The sequence below is a fragment of the Chiloscyllium plagiosum genome, chromosome 17 (genome assembly GCF_004010195.1).
Source record: "Chiloscyllium plagiosum isolate BGI_BamShark_2017 chromosome 17, ASM401019v2, whole genome shotgun sequence".
In the NCBI taxonomy this organism is placed as follows: Eukaryota; Metazoa; Chordata; class Chondrichthyes; order Orectolobiformes; family Hemiscylliidae; genus Chiloscyllium; species Chiloscyllium plagiosum.
In genome coordinates this window covers 34,236,071-34,261,571 of record NC_057726.1, presented here as the reverse complement: position 1 = coordinate 34,261,571, position 25,501 = coordinate 34,236,071, and the positions used below count along the sequence as shown (strand labels likewise).

The following is a 25,501-nucleotide window of genomic DNA, read 5'->3' as shown; positions in this document are numbered from 1 at the left end:
ATAACAATGATCACTTTGAAAGTAATTCTGTGGTTAAAAAGTTTAGAAAATGGGAAGTTAAATATAAATTCTTCTCTCGTCTGGTGGTTTTACATATTTCTTGCTGTGCTCTTACTTGTGATACAATTCTCGTTCATAAAACTTCCAAACCGTTGAGAGTAGTTGTTGTAGCTGGTGAAACAGAGAATTGATCTAATTTATTAGAGTTTTTTCCACTATTTTATAATCCTTTTATTAACATTTCTCATTACAGGATGGCCAATCTCAGTTATATCAAAAATTTTAGATTTTGCAGTGCAGTCAAGGACGAGCTGGGATATTGTCTAACTTCCTTTGAAGCTGCAGTAGAGTACATTCATCAGGGCAACTTGACTCTTGGTCAACCTGTAAGAACCATTATATATTTTTGAAATACTTTGCAGTGCTTTTTTTTTAATGCACTTTGCTGTTTTACTCAGGGAGACAGTTAAAATAAAAGATGTGAATGAGTTAAATCTAATTAATCTTCCCACATTTAGTGGTTTTTTGTTTTGTTTCCAGGTTCAAATTTGTGATTGTGCATTTTGTAAATGGGAATCTCAAGTACTTAGTTTTAAAAAAAAGTGCCTGCATAATTAGGACTCAGTCAATTTTAAGATCTGCAAATGAGTACAGTTGGAGAGAATATTGATTAAATATCTGGAAGGTTTGCAGGTTTGAGTGTATCTAGAAGGGAGAGATGCAAATTTGGTCTTTGGAATTGTTAGGAAACTACATTATGGAAAGAATAGAGGAGTGGAGTATATTTACAACACTCATGCAGTATGTTGAAGCATTGGAACTTGGTGTTGTGATGATGGAAAATTAGATTTGCATATGTGTGAAATTGTTGTTTGGGGGAACAGTAACAGATCACTGCGTGGAGTTACTGGATACCAGTAAAGATAAAGGTAGACATATTCAAGCTGTTTGGGCCTATACCCATTGGGGTTGAGAAGATGAGAGATGATCTTATTGAAGGGATTTGACAGGGTCAGTTCTGAGATCACATTCCCCCTTGAGGGAAAATCTAGAACTAGGGGCCAACGTTTGAAGGAGGTTTACCATTTAATATTGAGATGTGCATTTCTTTTTCTGAAAATTATTAGTCTCTGAAATTTTGTTCCTTGAGAGCAGTAGATGTGAGGTCATTGTATGTACTGTAGGCTCAACCTTTAATCATTGATAGAGTCAAGGGTTACGGGTTGCCAGTTAGGAAAGTGGAGTTGAGACCGTGATTCGGTCAGCCATGATCTTGTTGGAGATGGGGCAGGTTTAGGGCTGAATAATCCATTATTGCTGTTGACTCCTTGTTTCTGTGTTGTGTGCTGTGTGACTAATATAGGTACACATGTTGTATTCACAAATAACTTAAGAGGGGTAGTTTTGTCAAAATGATCTCCAAGCACTGATCTTCTATTGAAATTATAATCATAAATTGCTATTGCCATTTCCATGCTCATGATTTTCTTTATTAATTTTTAAATATAAAAAGATAGATTATTGCTAGTATGAGGTTTAGGCTGAGAAAGTTCTATATTAGGGAATCTTTTTCAAAAATATTTCCATAGTGCTGTTTTCAATAATTTACACTGGCTAATCAAACTTAACAAAATTACCAACTTAACTGTTCTTTAGATAAAACATGGTGAATATTTTACGATATTTTAAAGCAACTAAATTCATTTCTTGTTATAAATTTCAACAACAAGTGCACTTTTGGAAAAATATTGGCCCCAGTTTTCTGTTAGAGTTCAACTTCACCGAAACAGAGAAGCAGGCAGCCACTTCTGGTGCATGCATATGCTCAGTTAAACATGGAGTCAGAAGTTAATTCCTTGCTCCTCCACAGGGTGTGCCATTGTATTCTCTGTGAAAATGAGTCTTTAGAATCACTTTAACTTCTGCATTTTGAACTGTAATGTTACACAAAAAAGATGTGCCTAGTTGATTATTAAAAACTCAAACACACTTCTAATGTGCTAAGTCATAGCCATCGCTGGAGAACCACTCTGAAGCTAATTATCTAATTGGGAAAGTGACAATTCCTTGGTTTTGTCAATGTTTACTATTTTAACTTGCATCGTATTCTTATCTGTTATATTGCCCTCTTTATAAACTATACAGTAAGTTAATTTTTTTAAATTTTCAATCCGCAAACCAATAAGTAAAATGCAATGATTTTTCAGTACGTTTGGCTGCTTACTACACTTGATCACCATTACCAGATATCTATAGATCCCCAGAACTAAAGTAACATCCAACAAGGTGAAAAACCCCATGCCAGAAGTCACTGTCTCATTGTAGGTGGCTTGTATTTTTCTTGAGGTCATAAGTGGATGCTGTCACTTGAATAGTGATTGCAAAACAAGTCAATATGCAGAATAACTGAGCCGTAGGATATGTTTACATAATAACCAGTTGTAAATCTTTTCTTGATGCTCTGAGGGATTTGAATGTTTAAAGATATTTTGGTATTTTCAACAGCTTGATGTCTGTTCAGTTTTTAAGTTGTGTGCATATGCCCTACATCTTATATGAATTACAGAACATAAAATGTAACTTTGTAAATTAAAATACAAATTGTCTTGTTTTAAAAATCGTCCTTTTAATTTTAGGGATCAGGAGACCTAGATGATAAAGTCTTTTTTAGAGAGAGGATGAATTTGCTGTCTCAGTTGTCCGCAACTCCAATTGATTTCTTGTTTGAGGTAAATCTGAATGAATTGTTTTACAATTCTGTTATGAGCTGTTTAGTGATTGTGTAACTGCATGGTAGCAGCCTGAAACATTTTTGCTTAGAAACATGTTTTTAAAAGTTGACAAAGTTCTCATTCAAAGTGAAACTTTTGTGGTTCAAAATGCATTGCATTGTCTCAGCATACTCGCTACTTGAAGTCTTTTAATGAGAAAATCATGCACTATATATTAGAGACAGAAAATAAGAGCAGGAGTAGATTATTCAAGACAGCAAACCTGCACTAATCCAGTATGATCATGGCTGGTTCTCAATCTCAACAGCATATTGCTTCGCATATCCCTTGATTTTTCTAGGGTCTAGAAATCTACCATTTTCTTCCTTAAATATATTCAGTGACATAGTCTCCATCTCTTCATGGAGCAGAGAATTCCACATTAATTACCCTCTAAATGAAGAAATTTCTCCTCCTCTCAGTTCTAAATGGTCCACTCTGTATCCTGAGGCCATGACCTTTAACCTAGATTCTCCAGCCAGGGTGAACATCCAGTCTCTCCAGCCCAGAGATCAGTCTAGTGAACCTTCACTACACTCCTCTGACAGGTATATCTTTAGTTAGGTAAGCAGACCAAACAGCATCCAGTATTCCAGAGGTAATCTTACTAAGGCCTTGTGCAGTTGCAGAAAGGTATCCTTGCTCATGTTTTCACATCCACTTGTACTGAAGGCCTTAACTGCTTGTTGCATCGACATGCTTTCACTAACCTGTGTACTGTACATGGAAACCCAGGTCCCTTTGTACATCTGCATCTCTGTCTGTCACCATTTAAATAATGTTCAGCCGTTCTGTTTTTCCAACAAAGTGGACAATTTAACATCTATGCACATTGTACTGCATTCGCTATGTGTCTGCACACTCACTCAACTTGTTTAAATTGATGACTTCTTCCTCCCCACCACTCAATTTGTGGTTGATTGTGTCACCAGCAAATTTGAAAATATAATTTCCTCATTCAAATCATTGATATATGTGCATAACATCTCAGTTATCTGGGTCACAAATATCTGGAATTCACATGCAACTAGCATCTGAGATTCAGAAGGGGAATTCTGGATACTTGGGATCTGGAGAACAGAGACTTAGCTGGTATTAGCTATTGGAAGGAATAATTGATTGGATGCTTCTTAACATTGGTTGAAGACTTAGGTTATCAATAAGGACAAAATCACCTTTTGCAGTCAGGATAGCCATGTTTACAGATCGTCCCGGCTGCTCATTTCTTAAACAGGCATTCAGCTTGTGTCAGTATAGATTTAATTTCTCCCAGCTGCCGCAATATTTCTTAAGCAATGCACACCCCTGTTTCCTGTTTGTGCTAGATACTGAGACGATTACTGTATTGTGAATAGCTGGGATCAAAACATTGCAGTAGCCCACTTGTCACTGCCTTCTACTCTGAAATGATCCATTTATATCTGCTGACTGTTTCCTATCTACTAATTAATTTCCAATCCATGCCAGTATATTACCATCAACCCCATGTACTTTAATTTTATATAATAACTCTTATGTAGAATTTAATCAAGAGCTTTCTGAAAATACAAATACACCACATCCACTGTTTCTCCTTCATCCATTCTGCTCCTTCATCCATTCTCCTCAAACTCCAGGTTTGTGAAATTATTTATCTTTTGTGAAATTCATGTTTGCTTTGTCTGATCTTGCTGTTATTTTCTAAGTGTGCTGTTTTCGTATCTTTTAGAATAGCATTTTACCTCCTTACTGATGTTAGGCTAACTAGTCCGCGATTCTCTATTTACTTAATTTTATTTTGTTTTTGGAGTCACATTTCCAACTTGTCTGTCTTGACTGTTCGAGAATCTACAGAATTTGGAAGATGATGGCCAATTTATCTGTAATCTCTATGGCCTCCTCCTTTTCATTGTCCTGGGATATAGATTATCAGACCACAAGGATTTATCAGCTTTCAGATCAATTCATTTCTCCGTCTTTTTTTAAACTGAAACCAAGTTCTTTCAGTTCCTCCTTCCCAACAGACATTTGTTTCCCCAGGATTTCTGGCAACTTATTGTTACGGTGAAGATGGAAATAAAATAGTTCAATTGTTCTACCATTTCCTTGTTCTGAATGATCAATTATTCCATTTCAGGCTGTAAGGGACTGACATTCACTAATTTCTTTTTTACTAAATTTATAGAAGCTGTTACAGTCCACTTCTATTGTCCTTTGTAAGTTTACTCTCATACCCAATTTCTCTCCTCCTCCTTTGCTGATTGTAAACTGCTTCCAATGTTCCTTCTGTATGTTTGTACCAGAAAGGAATGTATAATTATTTCAGTGCATGTATTTGCTCCTTTAATATTAAATGTTAACTATTGCCTATCCACTGTCATGCTTTTTAATGGAATTACCCAATCTGTCGCATCCAACTTGCTGGTCATACCTAGCTTCAGACCATGTTATTTTCTTTCCAAGTGAAAAATTCTGTCACATTGTGGTCACTTCTTCCTGGAAAATCTCTCTCAGTAAGGTTATTAATTAACCTCTTCTCATTGCACAAGTCTAAATGTAGGATAGCCTTTTCCCTTCTTGTTTCCTCAATGTTCTGGCCAAAAAACCAACTTGTTCATACTCTAGGAATTCGTCTGGCTTCACGTTACTGCACATGTTTGCCCAGTCTGTATAGAGATTGAAGTCACTGAAAGACAGTATCTACTAATGTTTTCTGCTCTTCATTGCTTCTTAGTTCCACCCAGACTGATGAGGGGGTAGAGGGATGGGTTAGTAAATTTGCGGATGACACTAAGGTCGGGGGAATTGTGCACTGTGCCGAAGTGTGTTGCAGGTTACAGGGGAACATTGATAAGCTGCAAAGCTGGGCTGAGAGGTGTCAAATGGACTTTAATGTGGAAACGTGAGATGATTCACTTTGGAAGGAGCAACAGGAATGCAGAGTACTGTACTAATGGCAAGATTCTTGGCAGTGTAGATGAGTAGAGAGATCATGGTGTTCATGCACATAGATCCCTGAAAGTTGCCACCCAACTTGATAGGGTTGTTAAGAAGGCATATGGTGTATTAGCCTTGAGCGGTCAAGAGATTGAGTTTTGGTGCCATGAGGTCAGGTTGCAGCTGTACAAAACTCTGGTGTGGCTGCACTTGGAGCATTGCCTACAGTTCTGGTCTCCACATAATAGGAAGGATGTGGAAGCGTTGGAAAGGATTCAGAGAAGATTAACTAGGATGTTGCCTGTTATGGAGCAAAGATTGAGAGACTTAAGGCTGTTTTTGCGAGAGAGAAAGTTCAGAGGTGACTTAATTGAGACATATAAGATAATCACAGAGTTAGATAGAATGAATAGTGATAGCCTTTTTCCTTGGATGGTGATGGGTAGCACAAGGGGACATAACTTTTTAAGTTGGGGAGTGATAGATATAGATTAGATTACTTGGTGTGGAAACAGGCCCTTCGGCCCAAAAGGTCCACCCAGATCCATTCCCCTACATTTATTCCTTCACCTAACACTATGGGTAATTTATCATGGCCAATTCTCCACATTTTTGGACGGTGGGAGGAAAGCGGAGCACCCAGAGGAAACCCACGCAGACACTGGGAGAATGTGCAAACTCCACACAGACAGTTGCCTGAGGTGGGAATTGAACCCGGGTCTCTGGCACTGAGAGGCAGCAGTGCTTATATAGGACTGATGTCAGAGGTGGTTTCTTTACTCTGAGTAGTAGAGGCATGGAACACACTACCTGAAACAGTAGTAGACTCTCCAACTGTAAGGGTGAAAATGAAATAGTGTAGGATAGATAGGCTTCTGGTTCCACAGGCCGGCGTAATATCGAGGGCCGAAGGGCCTATACTGCGCTGTTATGTTCTAAGTATTTATTACAGAGTACATTCACACATTAACTACATTACTCTCATTAACCCTGTCTGCTACCTCATCAAAAACCTCAAATTCGTTAAACAGAATTTTCCCTGAATACTTTTACTACTACTTTCACTTACTGTATATTCTCTGAGGCATGGTTCACAAATGACATCTTCAATGTGCATCCTTTCTTTGATGTTCTACGTAGAACATTACAGTGTAATACAGGCTCTTTGGCCCTCTGTGCCGACCTGTGAAACCAATGGGAAGACCATCTAACCTACAATATTCTATTTTCATCCATATATTTATCCAATGATGATTTAAATGCCCTTAAAATTGGTGAGTCCACTATTGCAGACAGGGCATTCATTGCCCTACTACTGCCTGAGTAAAGAAACTACCTCTGGCATTGGTCACACCTCAATTTAAAGTTATGTCCCCTTGTGCTAGCCATCACCATTTCAAGAAAAAAAGTCCACCCTATCTAACTCTCTGATTATCTTATATGTCTCGATTAAGTCACATCTCAGCCCCTTCTAACAAAAACAGCCTCCAGTCCCTCAGCCTTTCCTCATAAGACCTTTCCTCCATACAGGCAACATCCTAGTAAATCTCATCTGAACCCTTTCCAAAACTTCCACATCCTTCCTATTATGTGGTGACCATAAGTGTACGCAGTGCTCAAAGTGCAGTCACACCAGGGTTTTGTACAGATGCAACATGATCGCATGGCTCCGAAACTCCATCCCTTGACTGCTAATGGCTAAAACACTATGCTTTCTTAACAGTCCTATCAAGCAACTTTCAGGGATCTGTGTGCATGAACACCATGATCTCTCTATTCATCTACACATCCAAGAATCTTACCATTAGCATGATACTCTGCATTCCTGTTGCTCCTTCCAAAGTGAATCCAAGTTGTCCACACTAAACTCCAATTGCCACCTCTCAGCCCAGCTCTGCAACTTGTCTATGTCCCTCCATAACCTACAACATCCTTCGTCACTATCCATAACTCCACCAACCTTCGTGTCATCCGCAAATTTACTAACCCATCCTTCTACGCCCTCATCCAGGTAATTTATAAAAATGACAAACAGCAGTGCCCCAAAACAGATCCTTGCGATATGCTACTGGTAACTGAACTCCAGGATGAATATTTCCCATCAGCCACCATCCTCTGTCTTCTTTCAGCTAGCCAAACTGCTACATCCCCCTCAATCCCATACCTCCATATTTTGTGCAATAGCCTACTGTGGGGAACCTTATCAAATGCTTTACTGAAATCCATGTACACCAGATCAACCACTTTACCCTCATCCACCTGTTTGGTCACTTTCTCAAATAACTCAAGGTTTGTGAGGCATGATCTACCCTTCTCAAAACCTTGTTGACTATCCCTAATCAACTGATTCCTTTCTTGATGATGATGATAAATCCAATCTCTCATAACTTTTTCCAACACTTTATCCAAACTGAAGTAAGGCTCACTGGTCTACAATTACCAGAGTTGTCTGTACTCCCCTTCTTGAACAAGGGAACAACGTTTGCTATCCTCCAGTCTTCTGGCACTATTCCTGTGGACAACTACGACATCCAAGTCAAAGCCAAAGGTTCTGCAATCTCCTCCCTGGCTTCCCAGCAAATCAGAGGATAAATCCCATCTGACTTGTCTATTTTCACACTTTCCAGGGTTGCTAACACCACCTCTTTGTGAACCTCCATCCTGTCTAATCTAGTAGCTTGTATTTCGGTTTTCTCCTCGACAATGTTGTCTTTTTCCAGTGTGAATACTGATGAAAATATTCATTTAGTGCTTCCCCTATCTCCTTGGACTCCACACACAATTTCCCACAATTTGATTGGCCCTAACCTTAGTCTAGTCATTCTTTTATTCCTGATATAGCTATAGAAAGCTTTAGGGTTTTCCTTGATCCTTCTTGCCAAGGACTTGTACACTTTTTTTTCCTTCATCTACAGAGCTCTGGATTGTTTGCCCTACCTTACCCTCTTTCAGGATTTTTAATTCCACATGATCACCTTTCTTTAAAGGCACTTCATTTATTCTTTCACCAGCTGGTCTTCGGTTCTACGTTTATCATTTGTAGCTAACATGGACTCCTCCTGTAGTATTACTGCTTCATTGTAGATATGGTTTTTCATACGATGAATGTTTGTTTATTTTCAATCAGCTGTTCTACTCCAGCATTCAGCTAAGGCAGGTTATTCCCTTCAAGGAAATAAGACCAGTTAAACCCTTTCGTTAACTGGAATAGCAAGCATGCAACATTTCAAACACTTTTTTTAATTTAGTAAAATGGCTGAAGGCACTTCAAACATTCTCATGGAACTGTAGATACCAAGCCAGAGAAGGGCATGATCACAAACAAGCAGAGATCTGAAAACACAATGGCTGGCTTTTTTTTCCTTTCACCAGAGGACATGCATTACGTTGTTTGGAGGGGAGTAAAATAATGAAAATAAAAGGTGAGATTTCATGGATTGTTTCCATACTCTGCAAAGTTTTTGATTTTGTGTTGCAGCATATTGCAGCTGGTAATCAAGCAGATGTGGAAGCATTGTTAAGTCAAGGTGAAGCTGACGAAGACAGTGTTCAAAAGATGTGCCATCCCCTCTGTTTCTGTGATAGCTGCGAAAAACTTGTATCAGGGTAAGGTGGTGATTAAATAATTGGAGAAGCTTACTGATATTTGGTCAACATATTATAATGTCTTTTCAAATTAAAAATACAAATATCTCGATGGTATCCTAGTCCAGGTATGATGTTAAGAGATTTGGTGACAATATTTTGATACACCACTTGCTATCTTCCCAATCGTAAAATTAGGATGCCAATTCCTTAATAGTAATCTAATTTGTGTTAACATCAAGAATGTAATGTAAGAATAAAGTTACTTTTTTATATATGAAGCTTGATTGCTTAAGAGCTCATTCCACATTGTTACCTTTCAGTAAGGCTCTCTGGGTGGTGATATTTAATTGGAGTCATTTGCCAGGAAAGTACTCGGGAGTAAATCAAAAACAGCCAATGCTGAAATGCTCAGCAGATCATGTAGCCTTGGCAGACAGATGTTCTAGTGTGGTGACCTTGGTCAGAGCACTGACGAGTCTGGTATGTCTCAACAAAATTCTTCATGGATACATTTAAAAACATAGAATGTAGACCAGTGCAGGTCCTTCAGCCCATGATGTTGTGCTGCACATTTATCTTAATTTAAGATCAACCAAACCTACACACACCTCAATTTACTGCCATCCGTATGATTTTCCAGCAGTTGCCTCAAATGTCTCTAATGTCTCTGTCTCTGCTACCACCATTGGCAGTGCATTCCACGTCCTCCCTACACACTGCGTAAAGAACCTATCTCTGACCTCTCCTCAATATCTTCCTCCAATTACCTTATAATTATGACCCCTCGTGACAACCATTTCTGCCCTGGAGTGTAAAACCTCTGGATATCAATTCCTATCTATGCCTCTCATTACCTTGTACACCTCCATCAAGTCACTTCTCTCCAATGTGAAAAGCCCTAGCTCACTCAACCTCTCTTCGTAAGACAAGCCCTCGAATCTAGGCAGCGTTCTTGTAAATCTCTTCTGCACCCACTCTAAAGCATCTACATCCTTCCTATACTGAGGTGACCAGAACTGGACACACTATTCCAAATGTGGTCTAACCAGGGTTTTGCAGAGCTGCTCTTAAACTCAATCCCCCTGTGAATGAAAGCCAAAGCTCCATACGTCGTCTTAACAACCCTATCAACTTTGAGGGAACTATGCAAGTGGACCCCAAGATCTCGCAGTTCCTCCAAACTGCCTAGAATCCTGTCTTTAACCCTGTATTCAGCATTCAAATTTGACCTTCCAAAATGAATCACTTCGCATTTATCCAGATTGAACTCCACCTGCCACTTCTCAGTCCAGCTCTGCATCCTGTCAATGTCTTGTTGCCTGCAACAGCCCTCGACACTATTTACAACACCACTGACCTTAGTAAGCAAACTTACTAGCCCACTCTTTCACTCCTTCATCCAAGTCATTTATAAAACCTACAAGGAGCAGAGGCCCTCTAACGTTTCCCTGTGGGACACCACTGGTCACCGACTTCCAGGCGGAATACTTTCTATCCACTACCACTTGCTGTCTTCTTTCAGTCAGCTAATTCTGTGTCCAGACAGGCAAATCTCCCTGTATCCCATACTTCCTGACTTTCTGAATGAGCCTACCCTGGGGAATCTTATCAAATGCCTTATTGAAATCTATTCACCACATCCACTGCTTGACCTTAGTCAACTTGTCTGAATACATCCTCATAGAACTCAATAAGGCTTGAGGTATGACCTGCCCCTCTCAAAGCCATGCTGACTATCTTTAATCAAACTGTTTTTGCAAATAGTCACAAATCCTCAATCTCTTAGAATTCTTTCCAGTACGTTTCATACCACAGATTTACAAGGATGTTGCCAGGGTTGAGCTACAGGGAGAGGCTGAACAAGCTGGGGCTGTTTTCCTGGAGCGTTGGAGGCTGAGGGGTGACTTTATAGAGGTTTACAAAATGGATAGGATAATTAGGCAAAGTTTTTTTTTTCCCTGGGGTCGGGGAGTCTAGAACTAGAGGGCATAGGTTTAGGGTGAGAGGAAAGATTGATATAAAAGAAACCCAAGAGGCAACGTTTTCATGCAGAGGGTGGTACGTGTATGGAATGAGCTGCCAGAGGACGAGGTGGAGGCTGATACAATTGCAACATTTAAAAGGCATTTGGATGGGTATATGAATAGGAAGGGTTTGGAGGGATATGGGCCAGGTGCTGGCAGGTGGGACTAGATTGAGTTGGGATATCTGGTCGGCGTGGACAGGTTGGACCGAAGGGTCTGTTTCCATGCAGTACATCTCTATGGCTCTATGACTGACTGACTGGTCTGTAATTCCCAGGGATTTCCCTGTTCCCTTCCTTGAACAGAGGGACAACATTCACCTCCCTCCAATCATCTGGTACTAATCCTGTGGGGATTAAGGCTGTAAAGGTCAAATTCAAATTCCTTGTTGTGGTCAGGATTTCAGCACATGCAAGAGAGGAGAAAGCACCAGTTTGAATCTAGCCATGACTATACTGTTGAACATAAGTTAGTGGAGATTTATTTACCAATGGACATAATTGAAACCAGACTGTAGATAAGATTCCCCAATTCTTTACAGTATATGAAAGAAAAGAAGCCAGGTGGACCACGCGCAACAGCCAATTCCTCCTCAGTAATGTCTGGGGGCTAGTGCCAAATTTGGGAGAGCTATGTAATGGATTAATCAAGCAACAACATAGTGCAGCTATAGTCATGGAATCACATCTTACTGAGTGTCTCAAAAACACCATTATATTTTGTTCCGTTGGTATGACAGAGCTGTCAGGCTGGCGACATAGTAGTATGGAGTCAGGAAAGGAGTTGTCCTTTGAATCCTTAGCATTGACTGCAGTCAGTTATTCAGCTTCAAGGCATTTCTGCAGGAATTCCTTCTGTAGTGTCCTTTGGCAAACCACCTTCAGCTGCTTCATCAATGATCTTCCCTCCATCACAAGGTCAGAGGTGGGATGTTCACCAATGATTGTGAACATTATGCATTAGTGCATGTTCAAATGCAGAAGATCTGGACAGTATCCAGGCTTTGGCTGACAATTGGCAAAAAACATTCATGCCAGACATCTCCAACAGACTGAATCTAACTATCCTCCTTTTGATGTTCCGTGGCATTACCATCCCTAAATCCCCCACTACTTATACCCTAAGGAGTTATCATTGACCAGAAAATGAACTGGGCTAGCCATTTAAATATTGTGGCCATGTGATCAAGTCAGAGGCTAAGAATCGTGCAGTGAGTAACTCAACTCATGACTCCAAGTCTGTCTACTGTCTACATGGCAAAAGGTCGGATTGGACAAATTTAAAGGTGATTTGAATGAGGTATATAAAATCTTGAAGGGTTTTAACAGGACATACGTGGAAAGGATGTTTAATGTAATGGCAGAATCTAGAACTAGGGTATCACTGTTTTAAAATGAGTTGCCATTTTAAAATATAGAATAAGTACAACTCTTCAAAGTCCTGAGTATTTGGAGCTGTTTCATGGAAAGGTGGTGGAAGCAGAATCCTCGAATGTTTTTGAGGCAGCTGTAGGTAAATTCTTGTTGAGCCGTGGGTAAAAAGGTTATGGGGTAGGTAGGAATGTGGATTTGAGGTTAGTCAGATCAGCCATGACCTTATTGAATAGCAGAGAAGGCTGGAGGAACTAAATGGCCTACTCCTGCTCTTGATTCATATGTTTCTATACTTTCTACTTGCCTAGATGGTTGCAGCTTCATTGATGTTTGGAACCTTGACACCATCCAGGACAATACAACCCATTTGATTGACAGCACTCTCTCCACTACCAAGATGAGGTGGTATCAGTGTGTACCATCTACAAGATACACTGCAGAAATTCACAGTTGATCCTTTGACCCCACTATCCTCTTAAAAGATGAGGGCAGCAGATAAAAGAGGGTGCCATCACCTACAAATTCCTTTCCAAGCCATTCACTATCCTGACTGGATAGTATATCCTCATTCCTTCAGTGTCACAAGGTCAAATTCTGTAACTCCCTCCATAACCACACTGAATGTACTTCAGCCAACTGAACTGCAGTGGTTCAAGACGACAGTGCACCACCACCTTCCCAAAGGAAATTAGATTGGGCAATAAATGCTGGTCAAGCCAGTGCAGTCTGTAGTTCAGCCATGAACTAAAGTAAATAGAATACCCCAAGTTGTCAGGTTCCCTTCTTTATATATGTGACCCTCGGATGTTCACAACAAGGTTAATCCACAAAGTGTCCTCTTCCTTGTGAATACCTTCCTCTTGAACCAAATTGATTTGCTTTTAAAAGAGCCAATATAACCAGGTTTCCCTAGGTTAACAGAAGAGCTTTTTAATTGTTAAATGTGAAAGGAAATAATAATACACCTCACATACAAGCAAATGGGAAATGTACTCAAAAAAACAATGAAAGGCCACCTCTGTGTTCTTTGACAAGAGGCGATAATGGCACATTGATAGTTGCTTAGTTGATTTCAGGTTCTTTGCTAGGACGTTGTTGGTTTACAAGCCCTTGGACGTTGTCACAATGTCATTGCTTCTCCTAGCACACCTCCTTCCATTAACACAGACAGACCTGATTGAACTAGCTTTTAACCCTTAAATCCTTTGAAAGGGGAAGACCCAAAAATCTCTCAGACTGTAGTCTTTTCTACCATCATATTCATAGTTTGAGATAACTTGCATGGAATTACAATTCAGTTGGTAGTGCATTCCACTTTTTGTAACTGCTGTCTGACCTGTTGTGCTTTTCCAGCTTAGAATGTCACACCTGACAATAGATTTTAAGATCTAGTTCTGCAGGTACCCACTTAATTTCACCGGTAGTATTTTGGCTGTATCCCCTTGTTTTAAATTATTATAAAAGAAAACTTAATATGTCTGTGAGTATTTTGGGGTTCCTCTGTCATCATAACATGTTCTATACAGGTTCCTATTGAACTTCTGGTCCCTATGATTTCCATGTGATTATAAGTTATTTGTTGTTCATTTCTGTTTTATTGGGCTGTAAAAAGCATAAAAAAATCACTGACTGAACCAGTTAGGACTCTTCTGCATAGGTAGGAACTTTTGAATTCTCGTTATTTTGAGCTGGACATAAGGCTATTCACCATATTGTATGGTTCCTAGTTTCAATAGGTGCCAACTTGAACTTGTCATTGTATCCTCCTGAATGCACTTGGGTGCAGTAAAGGCTGTTCTGCTCTTAAGGAGGCAGCAACATGTATGTTCATATGTTCTCCTGAGAATGATACCAAGTATTGCTGTGAACTTATATAAGGGAGGCTGGAATCTGGAAGGAGGGTAGGCAAGCAGAGGAACAGTGATGAATTGGATTAGAGATGGGGAGAAAAGGAAAGCTGGCATGATTGCGTTAAGCAAGGGGAAGGGGACATGTTTAAATGGACTAAAATAAAAGAAAGGAAGAAGGGTGAAATGGACAGTTATGGATTGAGCTTGGATTGTCAACAAAAAACAGAACAGGACTAATAGTTAAGAAGGTAAGTCTTTAATGTTCAAAGAATTGTACTGCTCTTAACAAATGCTTGACAGGAAAGCTGCAAAAATGAATTTAAAATTGCTTTAGCAGTAATATTTAATTCTCCTGCAAAGCATTCATTAATTTATCTCTTAGTATGCTCCAGCTAGAATTTGAGGGGGGTGCTGGAACTAGCTGTTTTAACAGAGCTGAAACTGATGTATAATCCAGTCTGCATCCTTTTTCAAGGTGACTATGTACAGATAATGCCAAAGGGTATTTAAAGTCTGTGGAGTATGTCCAACCTGCAATTTTGATTATGTGCATGCAACCTTCTGAGAGATGTCATTATTACATGAGCAAGTTTGTTTTTTTTTCCTGCGTCAGCTAGTTGGCTGATTTGGTTATTTTAAAATACCTGTATGTGTTTGTTTAATTGATTGCAGTGTCTGGTGACTTTTTTTATTTTGTAGACGATTGAATGACCCATCTATTGTCACACCATGCTCTAGAGACGACCGGGGTTATACACCATTGCATGTAGCTGCTTTCTGTGGTAAGCATTGCATTTGTGCAAAGATCAGGTTTCTACATCTAAGTATCTTGAGTCTTTTTAAATCATTACGCTTAGAATTATTCTCTCACTTTAATGCGTAAATTAAAATATGTAGAGAACTGCACAAAGGGCAGCTTGTTAATTTGGTGCTTTTAGAATAGTTCTGATGAAATGTTTTTTTTTTAAATGAATAGTTGACACCAGTATTTTATCCTCCAGGCCAAGCAGCATTAATTGACCTATTGGTTGAAAAAGGAAGTGCAGTTAATGCTACAGACTATCATGGGTCCACCCCACTTCACCTATGCTGTCAGAAAGGGTATCAAAATGTGACTGTAAGTAAATCCAAGTCAAGTTTCAAAGCATTCCTGAAAGCTGATTGACTGTAATCTTTTATTTTAAGTAAAAGAGAACACTTCCCAGTTACTGGAGAATTTTCTAAGTGTTTGACAGGAAAACTAATTGTCTCTGAAACAACTATTTTGGTAATTATGTAATATAGTAGATATGAGGCAAAGTACCATGTTTCCACCAGTGTGCTCAGGATAAAAAGTAGTACTGCAGTGTTTGAATCAGTGTCCATTACCTGCTGACAGAAGAAAGGAATTAACTGCAGATTATTTCTGCTCAAATAATGTCTCATTTTACATGTAACTTAAAAAAAAAATGTATTTTTGATGTCTCACATGCTAGTTTTACTGAATCACTTTAAGTTGCAGACCGATTTTGATACCTTTCTTTTAAATATTTAGTTGCTTCTTCTGGATTACAAGGCTAGCACTGAAGCTCAAGATAATAATGGCAATACTCCACTTCATTTGGCTTGCATGCATGGTCATGAAGATGTAAGTTTTCATACAAGTTGAATTCTGTACAATATGTAGCTTTTTTTAATATAAAGGTGCTGTAAATCTTATTCCAGGAATATAACTTGACCATTTGTTTTATTATACTCCCACACCCACAGTATTCCATAATGTAGCCTCATCTCTTAGTCTGTCCACATTGCATTCCCACTGGTCTCCTTCCTCTTAACGGACTCTCCAAGGTGTCCCATGTTTGCTTCTGTAACTCCTCATCTAGTTTTTGACCTTGCAATGAGCTTTCTGTAGCTAAATGCTTAACAATATCGATAATAGCAAGCTTGGATTTATCTAATACTTTTAATATAGCAAAGCATCCTACATTGCACCAGTGACATCACTTCTAAAGTGCTTCGTTCATTGTAAAGTGCTTTTAGATATCTTAAGACTCTAAAAGGTGGTACGTAAATGAACACCATTTATTTTCCTTTAGTCTCAATGCATTTCACATAGGTGAAATAAAGTAATGGACACTAAGCCAGAAGCTAGCTGGCTAAATGCGCTGTCAAAATAGATTTTAACGAAGATCTTAGAGGAGCAGAGTAAGCTGGTACGAGGAGGAATTTAAGGAGGAAATTCAGATGTTGGGCCCATACTCCAAAGGTACAACTACCAATGGAGGAACAAAGGAAAATAGGAAACTTGTTTGGGTGGGAAATGATAGGCTTGGAGGGCTTTATAGAAATGGCATTGGCTTAGGATGCGATTTGACCTTCTGAGTGTCTTGAGTAAATTTCTACTACATTGTTGATTGTGGTATGTTTAAAAAGTGTCACCTCAATTTGCTTCACATCAGCATCAGGCTAGCCCCTGTATCTCCCATTCTGTCCTCTTGTCTCTTTGGTCCAGCAACTGGTGCCACTGGCTGAGTTCTGTTTGAATTATCCCAGATCTAAGTTTAGCTACTGATCAAAAGCAGGAATTATAGCTGATAGCATTTAGTCCTCTATTGGCATCTCCTTTCTATTCTGTTAGCAGAGATCAGAGAACCCAATGCATATTTCCAGGAATATGAAAATTTGCCAGCTTGTGCTTTCCATGGTATTTTAACGTGCAGGTTTAGAATGGCCAGAGTACTCACCGAGTGAATGGTGGAGAAGAGCACAGTAACGAAAATCAAATTCAGCAAACTAAATATGTCCCCTTGCTGGTTTCCTAAGCCATGATGCTGTTGGTCTATTGGGTCTTAGATACATATGTAACAGCACAGGGATACAGAGCTGCTAATGACTATCCAGTCTAATAGTTGAATAATAACAGAAATTGCTGGAAAAATGCAGTAGGTCTGGCAACATCTGTGCAGAGAAAGCAGAGTCAATGTGTCGGGTCCACTGACTGACCTTCAGAATTGATTGCAGCTGGGAAAAGGTTGTTATGTATGCATTAGCTGGAAGAACAGCATCTCACTTTCTGCTTGGGGACTGTGCAGCCTTCAGGACTCCTTACTGAGTTCAGCCTGAGCACTGTTTCCCATGTCCTTCCCCCAACCCCCACACACCAGAACTTGTCACAAGTTTGTGGCTGCTGCCACAAACAACCCATTGTCAGCTACCCAGCGACCAGTAGTCCCTATTAGCAGCCATTCATTCTCTGAAGCTGACTGTTACCCATTCTTTTATCTGCCCAAATGTTTTTCTCTCTCTCTCTGGGTTCCATCTCCACCTATCATTGCTACTCTCATCCCAACACCCCACTCCCCTCCCCCCAATCTTCAGCACACATACAAACCTTTTCCTAGTTACAATAACAGTGAACAGGACATAGTTTGTAAAAGTGATTTGAAATACTATTTGAGCAATGTGTCTTTTAGGCGAAAGTGGGTACTGCAGATGCTGAAGATTTAGAGTGGTGCTGGAAAAGCACAGGTCAGGCAGCATTCGAGAAACAGCAAAATCAACATTTCGGGCAAAAACCCTTCTTCAGGATACTTTTGTCCATGTATTTTTTTGCCATTAGTCAAAAGGTTTACTCACAAATAAAGAAGATAAATGACTTGCAATTATATGGAAGGATATTCCAAGCCAAGCCATTTTACAACCTATTAAATGCATGTGAAGTTTAGCCATTGTTGTAATGCAGGAAATATGTCAGTACGATTGTACACAGCAAGCTTTCACAATCAGCAAATGAATACAAGGCCAAATCATCATTTTCGTGTTGGTACTTTCACTTGTTTCACTTTGAAGAGCTAACACCTGAAATTGGAAAATATTTAGCCTCTTCAGCATAGTGTTATCTCTTAACTAAATTTTGATTTCTTAAAAAAAGACTCCTCGCAGCTGTTTTTCAGGATGTGCTAATCAATAAACAGTTCATAACCTATAATGTAATGATGAATTTATCAATATAGCTTTCTAATGGTAAGGGAACATAATTGAAACTCTGGAAAGTTTACTGTAATTATTACAGGAGAAAGTGAGGACTGCAGATGCTGGAGATCAGAGCTGAAAATGTGTTACTGGAAAAGCGCAGCAGGTCAGGCAGCATCCAAGGAGGAGGAGAAGGGCTCATGCCCGAAATGTCGATTTTCCTGCTCCTTGTAATTATTACAGACTTCTTTAAAATTTCCTTTTGGAGGTGACCTTCCAAAACTATTCACATAGAATAAGAATTAGAATTGAAGATGTGAATATACACTGTTTGCTCTTTCCATGAAACTAAATTGTTTATTTTTGTTCTTTTGTAGTGTGTCAAAGCACTGGTGTATTACCATTTAAATACCTGCAAATTAAACATGACAAATGACAAAGGTGATACACCTCTCCACATTGCTGCACGATGGGGTTATGATGGCATCATTCAAGTGTTGCTGGAGAATGGTGCTAGTAATGAAATTCCGAACAAAATGAAAGAAACACCTTTGCAATGTGCACTCAATTCTAAGGTGATATAGGCTAAACTTCATATTGACCTATGTGTTGATGTTTAACAATACATATTGTAAGATCACATTGTTTATGTTAAACATTTAGAAAAAGAAGCAGGCATTGCTGTAGATAATGAATAAAAAGAAGCTGAATTTTACGTAGGATTCAATCTTGAAAAATAGGTTGCTGTACGTAACTATCCACATTCACAATAATATTAGTAATCATGTGGTTAAAATTGAATTAGAAGGCACAAGTATGCAGTCAGCACTTCTGAAGTTCCATAATCACAAAGCTTTGCTGCTGGAAAGGAAATAATCCTGTATTCAAATTGTATTTCAGATTGACCTATGTATTGATGTTTAACAATACATATTGACATTGACATTTCTCTTTTGCCGTTAATTTAATCTTTCGCCGTTAATTACATCTTTCTTCCCAAAATGAAGGAAGGGATGGAACAGTTTGTGTATTGCCCATGTAAGCATTTGAGAACCACATTTTTTTAAAGTAACTTAAATGCTTCAACAGATTAAATGCTTCAACTTTTTATCAGGCACCAGATTATCTCTCAGCAGTTTATTAGTTGAGCGCTATTTACAAAAATAACTGCCAAGTGTGTAAATAAGAAAAAAACATTCTATCTAAAGCTGTATGTGAATTCTCTTCACAAAGCAGCAAAATAATTTTAATTTTATCTTTAGTTATCATTGAGTAAAATCTCTTCATAAAATGAGATATGATGGTCATTATTTGTTTGTCAAATCTTTAAAGTTGAACCTTTTAATATTAAATAGTACTATGTCCTAGGCAGTAACTACCTTATGGAGAGAAAAAGATCAAAACTTTGTGCTCTTTGCAGTTCGCAATCTAAAAATCTTCACAATTTCAATCTTGTGCTAAAAGAAAGCCAGTCAGGAGTAATTTCATTAAATGTCTTGTTATCTTTACTAAAAGTAGAAGATATGGTAGCAACAAGAATAGAAGTTGCTGGAAAAGCTCAGTATTTCTGCAGCATCCTCAGAACAGTCACCAGACCTGAAACGTTTACTCTGATTTCTCTTCACAGATGCTGCCAGACCTGCTGAACTTTTCCAACAGCTTCTGTTTTTGTTTCTGATTTGTAACATCTGCAGTTCTTTCGGTTTTTATGGGGACAATTTTGCAAGAAAGCTCACTTGACCATCTGATGTCGCAGTTTAGGCGAGATTATAAGCATGAGTCAAGAAAAGTCCAGAAATTCAAAAATGAAAATTGTCAAAATTAGGAAGAGTAAAAACAAGGTGAATGGTTAGGAGGAACATCACAATATGTTGTGTTGCTGATTCATGTTAACCTTTTGACTTGTGCAGTAAAAGTTTAAAGAAATTTTCATTTTGAACCTAAGCATTTGTATCTACAGACTGAATGAAATAATTTTGTCAGTTGATATTGAAACTTTGTTAAAGAAAAATATTGGTCTCTGCTCTTAGATATTAGATTTGCTGGAAATTACCTATTTTGACCATGACCGGCGACAGAGCATGCCAGAGGTAACTACTAATGTGAAGTTGTCTGTCTAATGTGCTGCTTTTCTTTAAATGTAAAAACAGTCGAGTATACAGGTATTTTGTTAGAATGTTAAATGCACTTACATATTTTGTTGTCTTTCAATATCATGTTGTGTACCTTTTTTTTCTCAAAGCCTTCAGATTTTAGTATTAAACTTTTAGTAATTTACTAGTATTGATTTTACTTGTCCTAACTTAACTATTGTTTTCTGTAGTCGAATGGTAGATCCACTCAGCCTTCCACTGATGCTGGTAGTCAGAAATCATTTCTGTCAACGGTCTCCACTGTATCAGTTGAAATGAAGCCTGAAGAAGATAAAGTCAAATACAAAGAGGTGAAAGATGTTTTATCTTGCCCTATTGTAGATCATTTATCCACGCATTCTTATATCTTCTGCCTCTAAATTTAAAGATTTGACTAAACAAATTGCACTGCATTGTTTTAGCAGCAATTAGACCATGTTAATTCGATTTTTCTACATATTTGCAAAGATCCCAATTTGATGTGGGAATGTTCCACACTGCTAGATAAAAAAATTATTTCACTGCTCCAACATGTAATCAGTTTGTATACTGCAGAATAACATTTAAATTGGCATACGTATCATCAGTGATCTACCAAATTGATGCCTCAACTGAAAAATATTTTTCAGCCAGTGGTTTTGCCACATTTTTAACTTTGACTTTCTAAGTTTGTTTTACTGCTAAAATCAAAATTCTTTGATGTCATTTCTTGTCTTCCTTGCATTTGACTTCTGCATAACTTATACAAAATTTAAAGCTTTTAAAAATGTTGTTGTGGTTCTATTTGCCGAGCTGGAAGTTTTTGTTGCAAACGTTTCGTCCCCTGGCTAGGCGACATCATCAGTGCTTGGGAGCCTCCTGCGAAGCGCTTCTTTGATGTTTCCTCCGGTGTTTATAGTGGTCTGTCCCTGCCGCTTCCGGTTGTCAGTTTCAGCTATCCGCTGTAGTGGTTGGTATATTGGGTCCAGGTCGATGTGTTTTAAAATGTCATTTTAAAGTTATAAATATACAGTACGTTACCTACATTGCATTAGGTAGATTAATGAGTGAGTATCTAAGCTCTGTACTGGAGCCATTACAATTTTTAAAATTAATTTTACCTATAAATTCACTTTCTTAACCAAAGAGGCAGATCAGTGATGCAAATTTTTACAACGTGCTTTATTATCTTGTTATCTCTAGCCACAAGGCTGGTTGCTCCCAGGTATCACATTAAAGGTGGAGCAGGTGCAGACTCAGAATAATCTTACTGTTTAGAATTTAAAAAAAAAATACATAGGATATGCATGTCATTGACTCAAGAAGCGTCTACTGCTCATCCCTAATAACCCTGGATGAGTTTGTAATGAGCTATTAACTTATCAACAATGTCTAGTAATGGCATTTATAAGAATAAGTGAATGTTTTAATGATAAGACTGATAATAAATGTAAAATTATTTAGCTTCCAAGTAAATTACAGAAGTTTTTATTATCGGATTTCTGCTGGACAATACAAACACAAATGTTTCAAGGGTTAATCTTTGTTTTATTTATATTGTCACACAAAAACTTTGCTAATATGGTATTTGAAAGCAAAGCTGTCATGTCAAGCCTGCACACAGTTACAAAGTGGATTTTAAAAAAATCTTGACTCTAATTTCAACATCTTTATAATTCCTGCTGATCCGAGGATAGAAGTGCTACAAAGCATTGCAGTAAAGCAGATAATCCTTTCTCTTCCATTCCTCTTTTAAAAAAAGGAGCTTAGCTGTTGCAATTTTATTGCAGGTGGAAAAATTATTGCGTGCTGTCGCTGATGGAGATGTAGAAATGGTAAGTACAGTCAGTCAAAACTGGACCTATTTAAATTACTTGAAGGGATAGATATGTGGTTTCTTTGATTTTTAATTGTCTTTAATCTTGGCAAATTGCCAAGTAAATACTGACACTTGAATCATAGGTTTTGTGATTTTATGTATGCTTTTCATTTGTTTTTCATTTTATGAATAGACCTTGCATTCATATGTACAAGGTAAACTGTATTTGATTGGATACAAACATCATCATCTATACTTTTAAGGAACTGATGTAAAATATAGTTTGGAAAATATTTGAAGACCTATCTGATTTTAAAATTTTATACTGTTTTAAAATAGATTTTTGATTTTACACCATAAAGTTTTAATGTACGGGCTCGAATAATATAAAGGAAAACAGACTTGAAGTGTTTTGCTTTATTTTTATTTGGTTTGCATTCTAATTCTCAAGATCTGAAGCAATGTTTTTTAGGATTATAATGAAGTGGACGTTTTAGAAACATTTCAATCAGAATATGAAACTCTGGGTATTTTAGAGGAACTGTCTTGTTAATTGTGATAATGTACGGCACTGGCATATAGTTGGTGTGTTGTTGTGCAAGCACATAGCCATCGAGGTGTACAACACAGAAACAGACCCTTCGGTCCAACTTGTCCATGTAGAACAGATATCCCAACCCAATCTAGTCCCACCTGGCCCATATCCTTCCAAACCCTTCCTATTCATATACATATTCATATTCATATTCATATTCATATTCATTCATATTCCCATCCAAATGCCTCTTAAATGTTGCAATTGTACCAGCCTCCACCACTTCCTCTGGCAGCTCATTCCATACATGTACCACCCTCTGCGTGAAAAGGTTGCCCCTTAGGTCTCTTTTATATCTTTTCCCCCCCCCTCACCCTAAACCTATGTCCTCTAGTTCTGGACTCCCCCCACCCTAGGGAAAAGACTTTGTCTATTTATCCTATCCATGCCCCTCATAAACTTCAATAAGGTCACACCTCAGCCACTGACGCTCCAGGGAAAACAGCCTCAGCTTATTCAACCTCTCCCTATAGCTCAAATCCTTCAACCCTGGCAACATCCTTAAATCCTTTCTGAGCCCCTTCAAGTTTCACAACATTCTTTCGATTGGAAGGAGACCAGAATTGCACGCAATATTCCAACAGTGGCCGAACCAATGTCCTGCACAGCTGCAACATGACCTCCCAAATCTTGTACTCCCTACTCTGACCAATAAAGGAAAGCATTCTTATCGCTGCCTTCACTAACCTATCTACCTGTGATTCTACTTTCAAGGAGCTATGAACCTGCACTCCAAGGTCTCTTTTTTTTTTCAGCAACACTCGCTAGGACCTTGTTATTAAGTGTATAAGTCCTGCTAAGATTTGCTTTCCAAAAATGCAGCACCTCGCATTTATATAAATTGTACTCCATCTGCAACTTTGTAGCCCATTGGCCCATCTGATCAAGATCCTGTTGTAATCTGAGGTAAACCATCTTCGCAGTCCACTACACCTCCAATTTTGGTGTCATCTGTAAGCTTACTAACTGCTCACATCTAAATCATACACATAAATGACAAAGTATTGGACCCAGCGTTGATCCTTGTGACACTCCACTGGTCACAGGCCTCCAGTCTGAAAAACAACTACCCCCTGTCTTTTACCTTTTGAGCCAGTTCTGTGTCCAAATGGCTAGTTCTCCCAGTATTCCATGAGATCTAACCTTGCCAACAAGTCTCCCATGGGGAACTTTGTCGAATGCCTTACTGAAGTCGATGTAGATCACGTCCACCGCTCTGCCCTCATCAATTCTCTTTGAGTTTTTTTGAAGAAGTAACAATCAAGTTTGTGAGACATGGTTTCCCACACACAAAGCCATGTTGTCTATCCCTAATCAGTCCTTGCCTTTCCAAATACATGTGCATCCTGTCCCTCAGGATTCCCTCCAACAACTTGCCCATCACTGACGTCAGGCTCATTGGCCTATAATTCTCTGGCCTGTCCTTAACGCCTTTCTTAAATAGTGGCACCACGTTAGCCAATCTGCAGTCTTCTGGCACCTCAACTGTGACTATCGATGATACAGATATTTCAGTAAGGGGCCCAGCAGTCACTTCCCTAGCTTCCCACAGAGTTCTAGGATACACCTGATCAGGTCCTGGGGATTTATTCAATTTGTTTTGAGGCATCCAGCAATCCCTCCTCTGTAATACGGACATTTTTCAAGATGTCACCATCTATTTCCCTACATTCTATTCTTCCATATCCTTTTTCACAGTTAACACTGATGCAAAGTACTAGTTTAGTATCTTCCCCATCTCCTGGGGCTCCGCACAAAGGCCGCCTTGCTGATCTTTGAACGGCCCTGTTTTCTCCTTAGTTACCCTTTTTTCCTTAATGTATTTGTAAAATCCCTTTGGACTCTCCTTTAATTCTATTTGCCAAAGTGCTCTCATGTCCCCTTTTTGCCCTTCTGATTTCCCTCTTAAGTATACTCCTACTGCCTTTATACTTTTCTAAGGATTCACTCGATCTATCTTGTCTATACCTGACATAGGCTTCCTTCTTTTTCTTAACCAAAACCTCAATTTCTGTAGTCAGCCAGCATTCCCTACACCTACCAGCCTTCCCTTTCATCCTAACAAGGATATACTTTCTCTGGACTCACTCTCGTTTTCTCATTTTTGAAGGCTTCCCATTTTTCAGATGTCCCTTTACCTGTGAACATCTGCCCCCAATCAGTTTTTGAAAGTTCTTGCCGAATACCGTCAAAATTAGCCTTTATTCAATTTAGAACTTCAACTTTTAGATCTGGTCTATCCTTTTCCATCACCATTTTAAAACTAATAGAATTATGGTCGCTGTCCCCAAAGTGCACCCCCACTGACACCTCCGATCTTGCCCTGCTGTATTCCCCAAGAGTAGGTCACGTTTTCCACCTTCTGTAATAGGTACATCCACATAATAAATCAGAAAATTTTCTTGTACACACTTAACAAATGTCTTTCCATCTAAACCCTTAACACTATGACTGACAGTTCCAGTCCATGTTTGGAAAGTTAAAATCCCTACCATAACCA

General features: G+C 38.7%; 1 protein-coding gene across 1 annotated transcript in view; it reads left to right on the top strand.

Moving 5' to 3' along the window:
• Positions 1 to 25,501, top strand: part of ankrd27 (ankyrin repeat domain 27 (VPS9 domain)) — a 61,798-nt gene that overhangs the window by 5,218 nt on the left and 31,079 nt on the right. The window contains exons 3-12 of the mRNA XM_043707526.1: positions 254 to 386; positions 2,637 to 2,729; positions 9,166 to 9,293; positions 15,222 to 15,304; positions 15,524 to 15,639; positions 16,057 to 16,149; positions 18,854 to 19,051; positions 20,507 to 20,566; positions 20,800 to 20,919; positions 22,378 to 22,422. Of these exons, the coding sequence (XP_043563461.1) occupies positions 254 to 386; positions 2,637 to 2,729; positions 9,166 to 9,293; positions 15,222 to 15,304; positions 15,524 to 15,639; positions 16,057 to 16,149; positions 18,854 to 19,051; positions 20,507 to 20,566; positions 20,800 to 20,919; positions 22,378 to 22,422 (1,069 nt within the window). The remainder of the gene's footprint in view (positions 1 to 253; positions 387 to 2,636; positions 2,730 to 9,165; positions 9,294 to 15,221; positions 15,305 to 15,523; positions 15,640 to 16,056; positions 16,150 to 18,853; positions 19,052 to 20,506; positions 20,567 to 20,799; positions 20,920 to 22,377; positions 22,423 to 25,501) is intronic.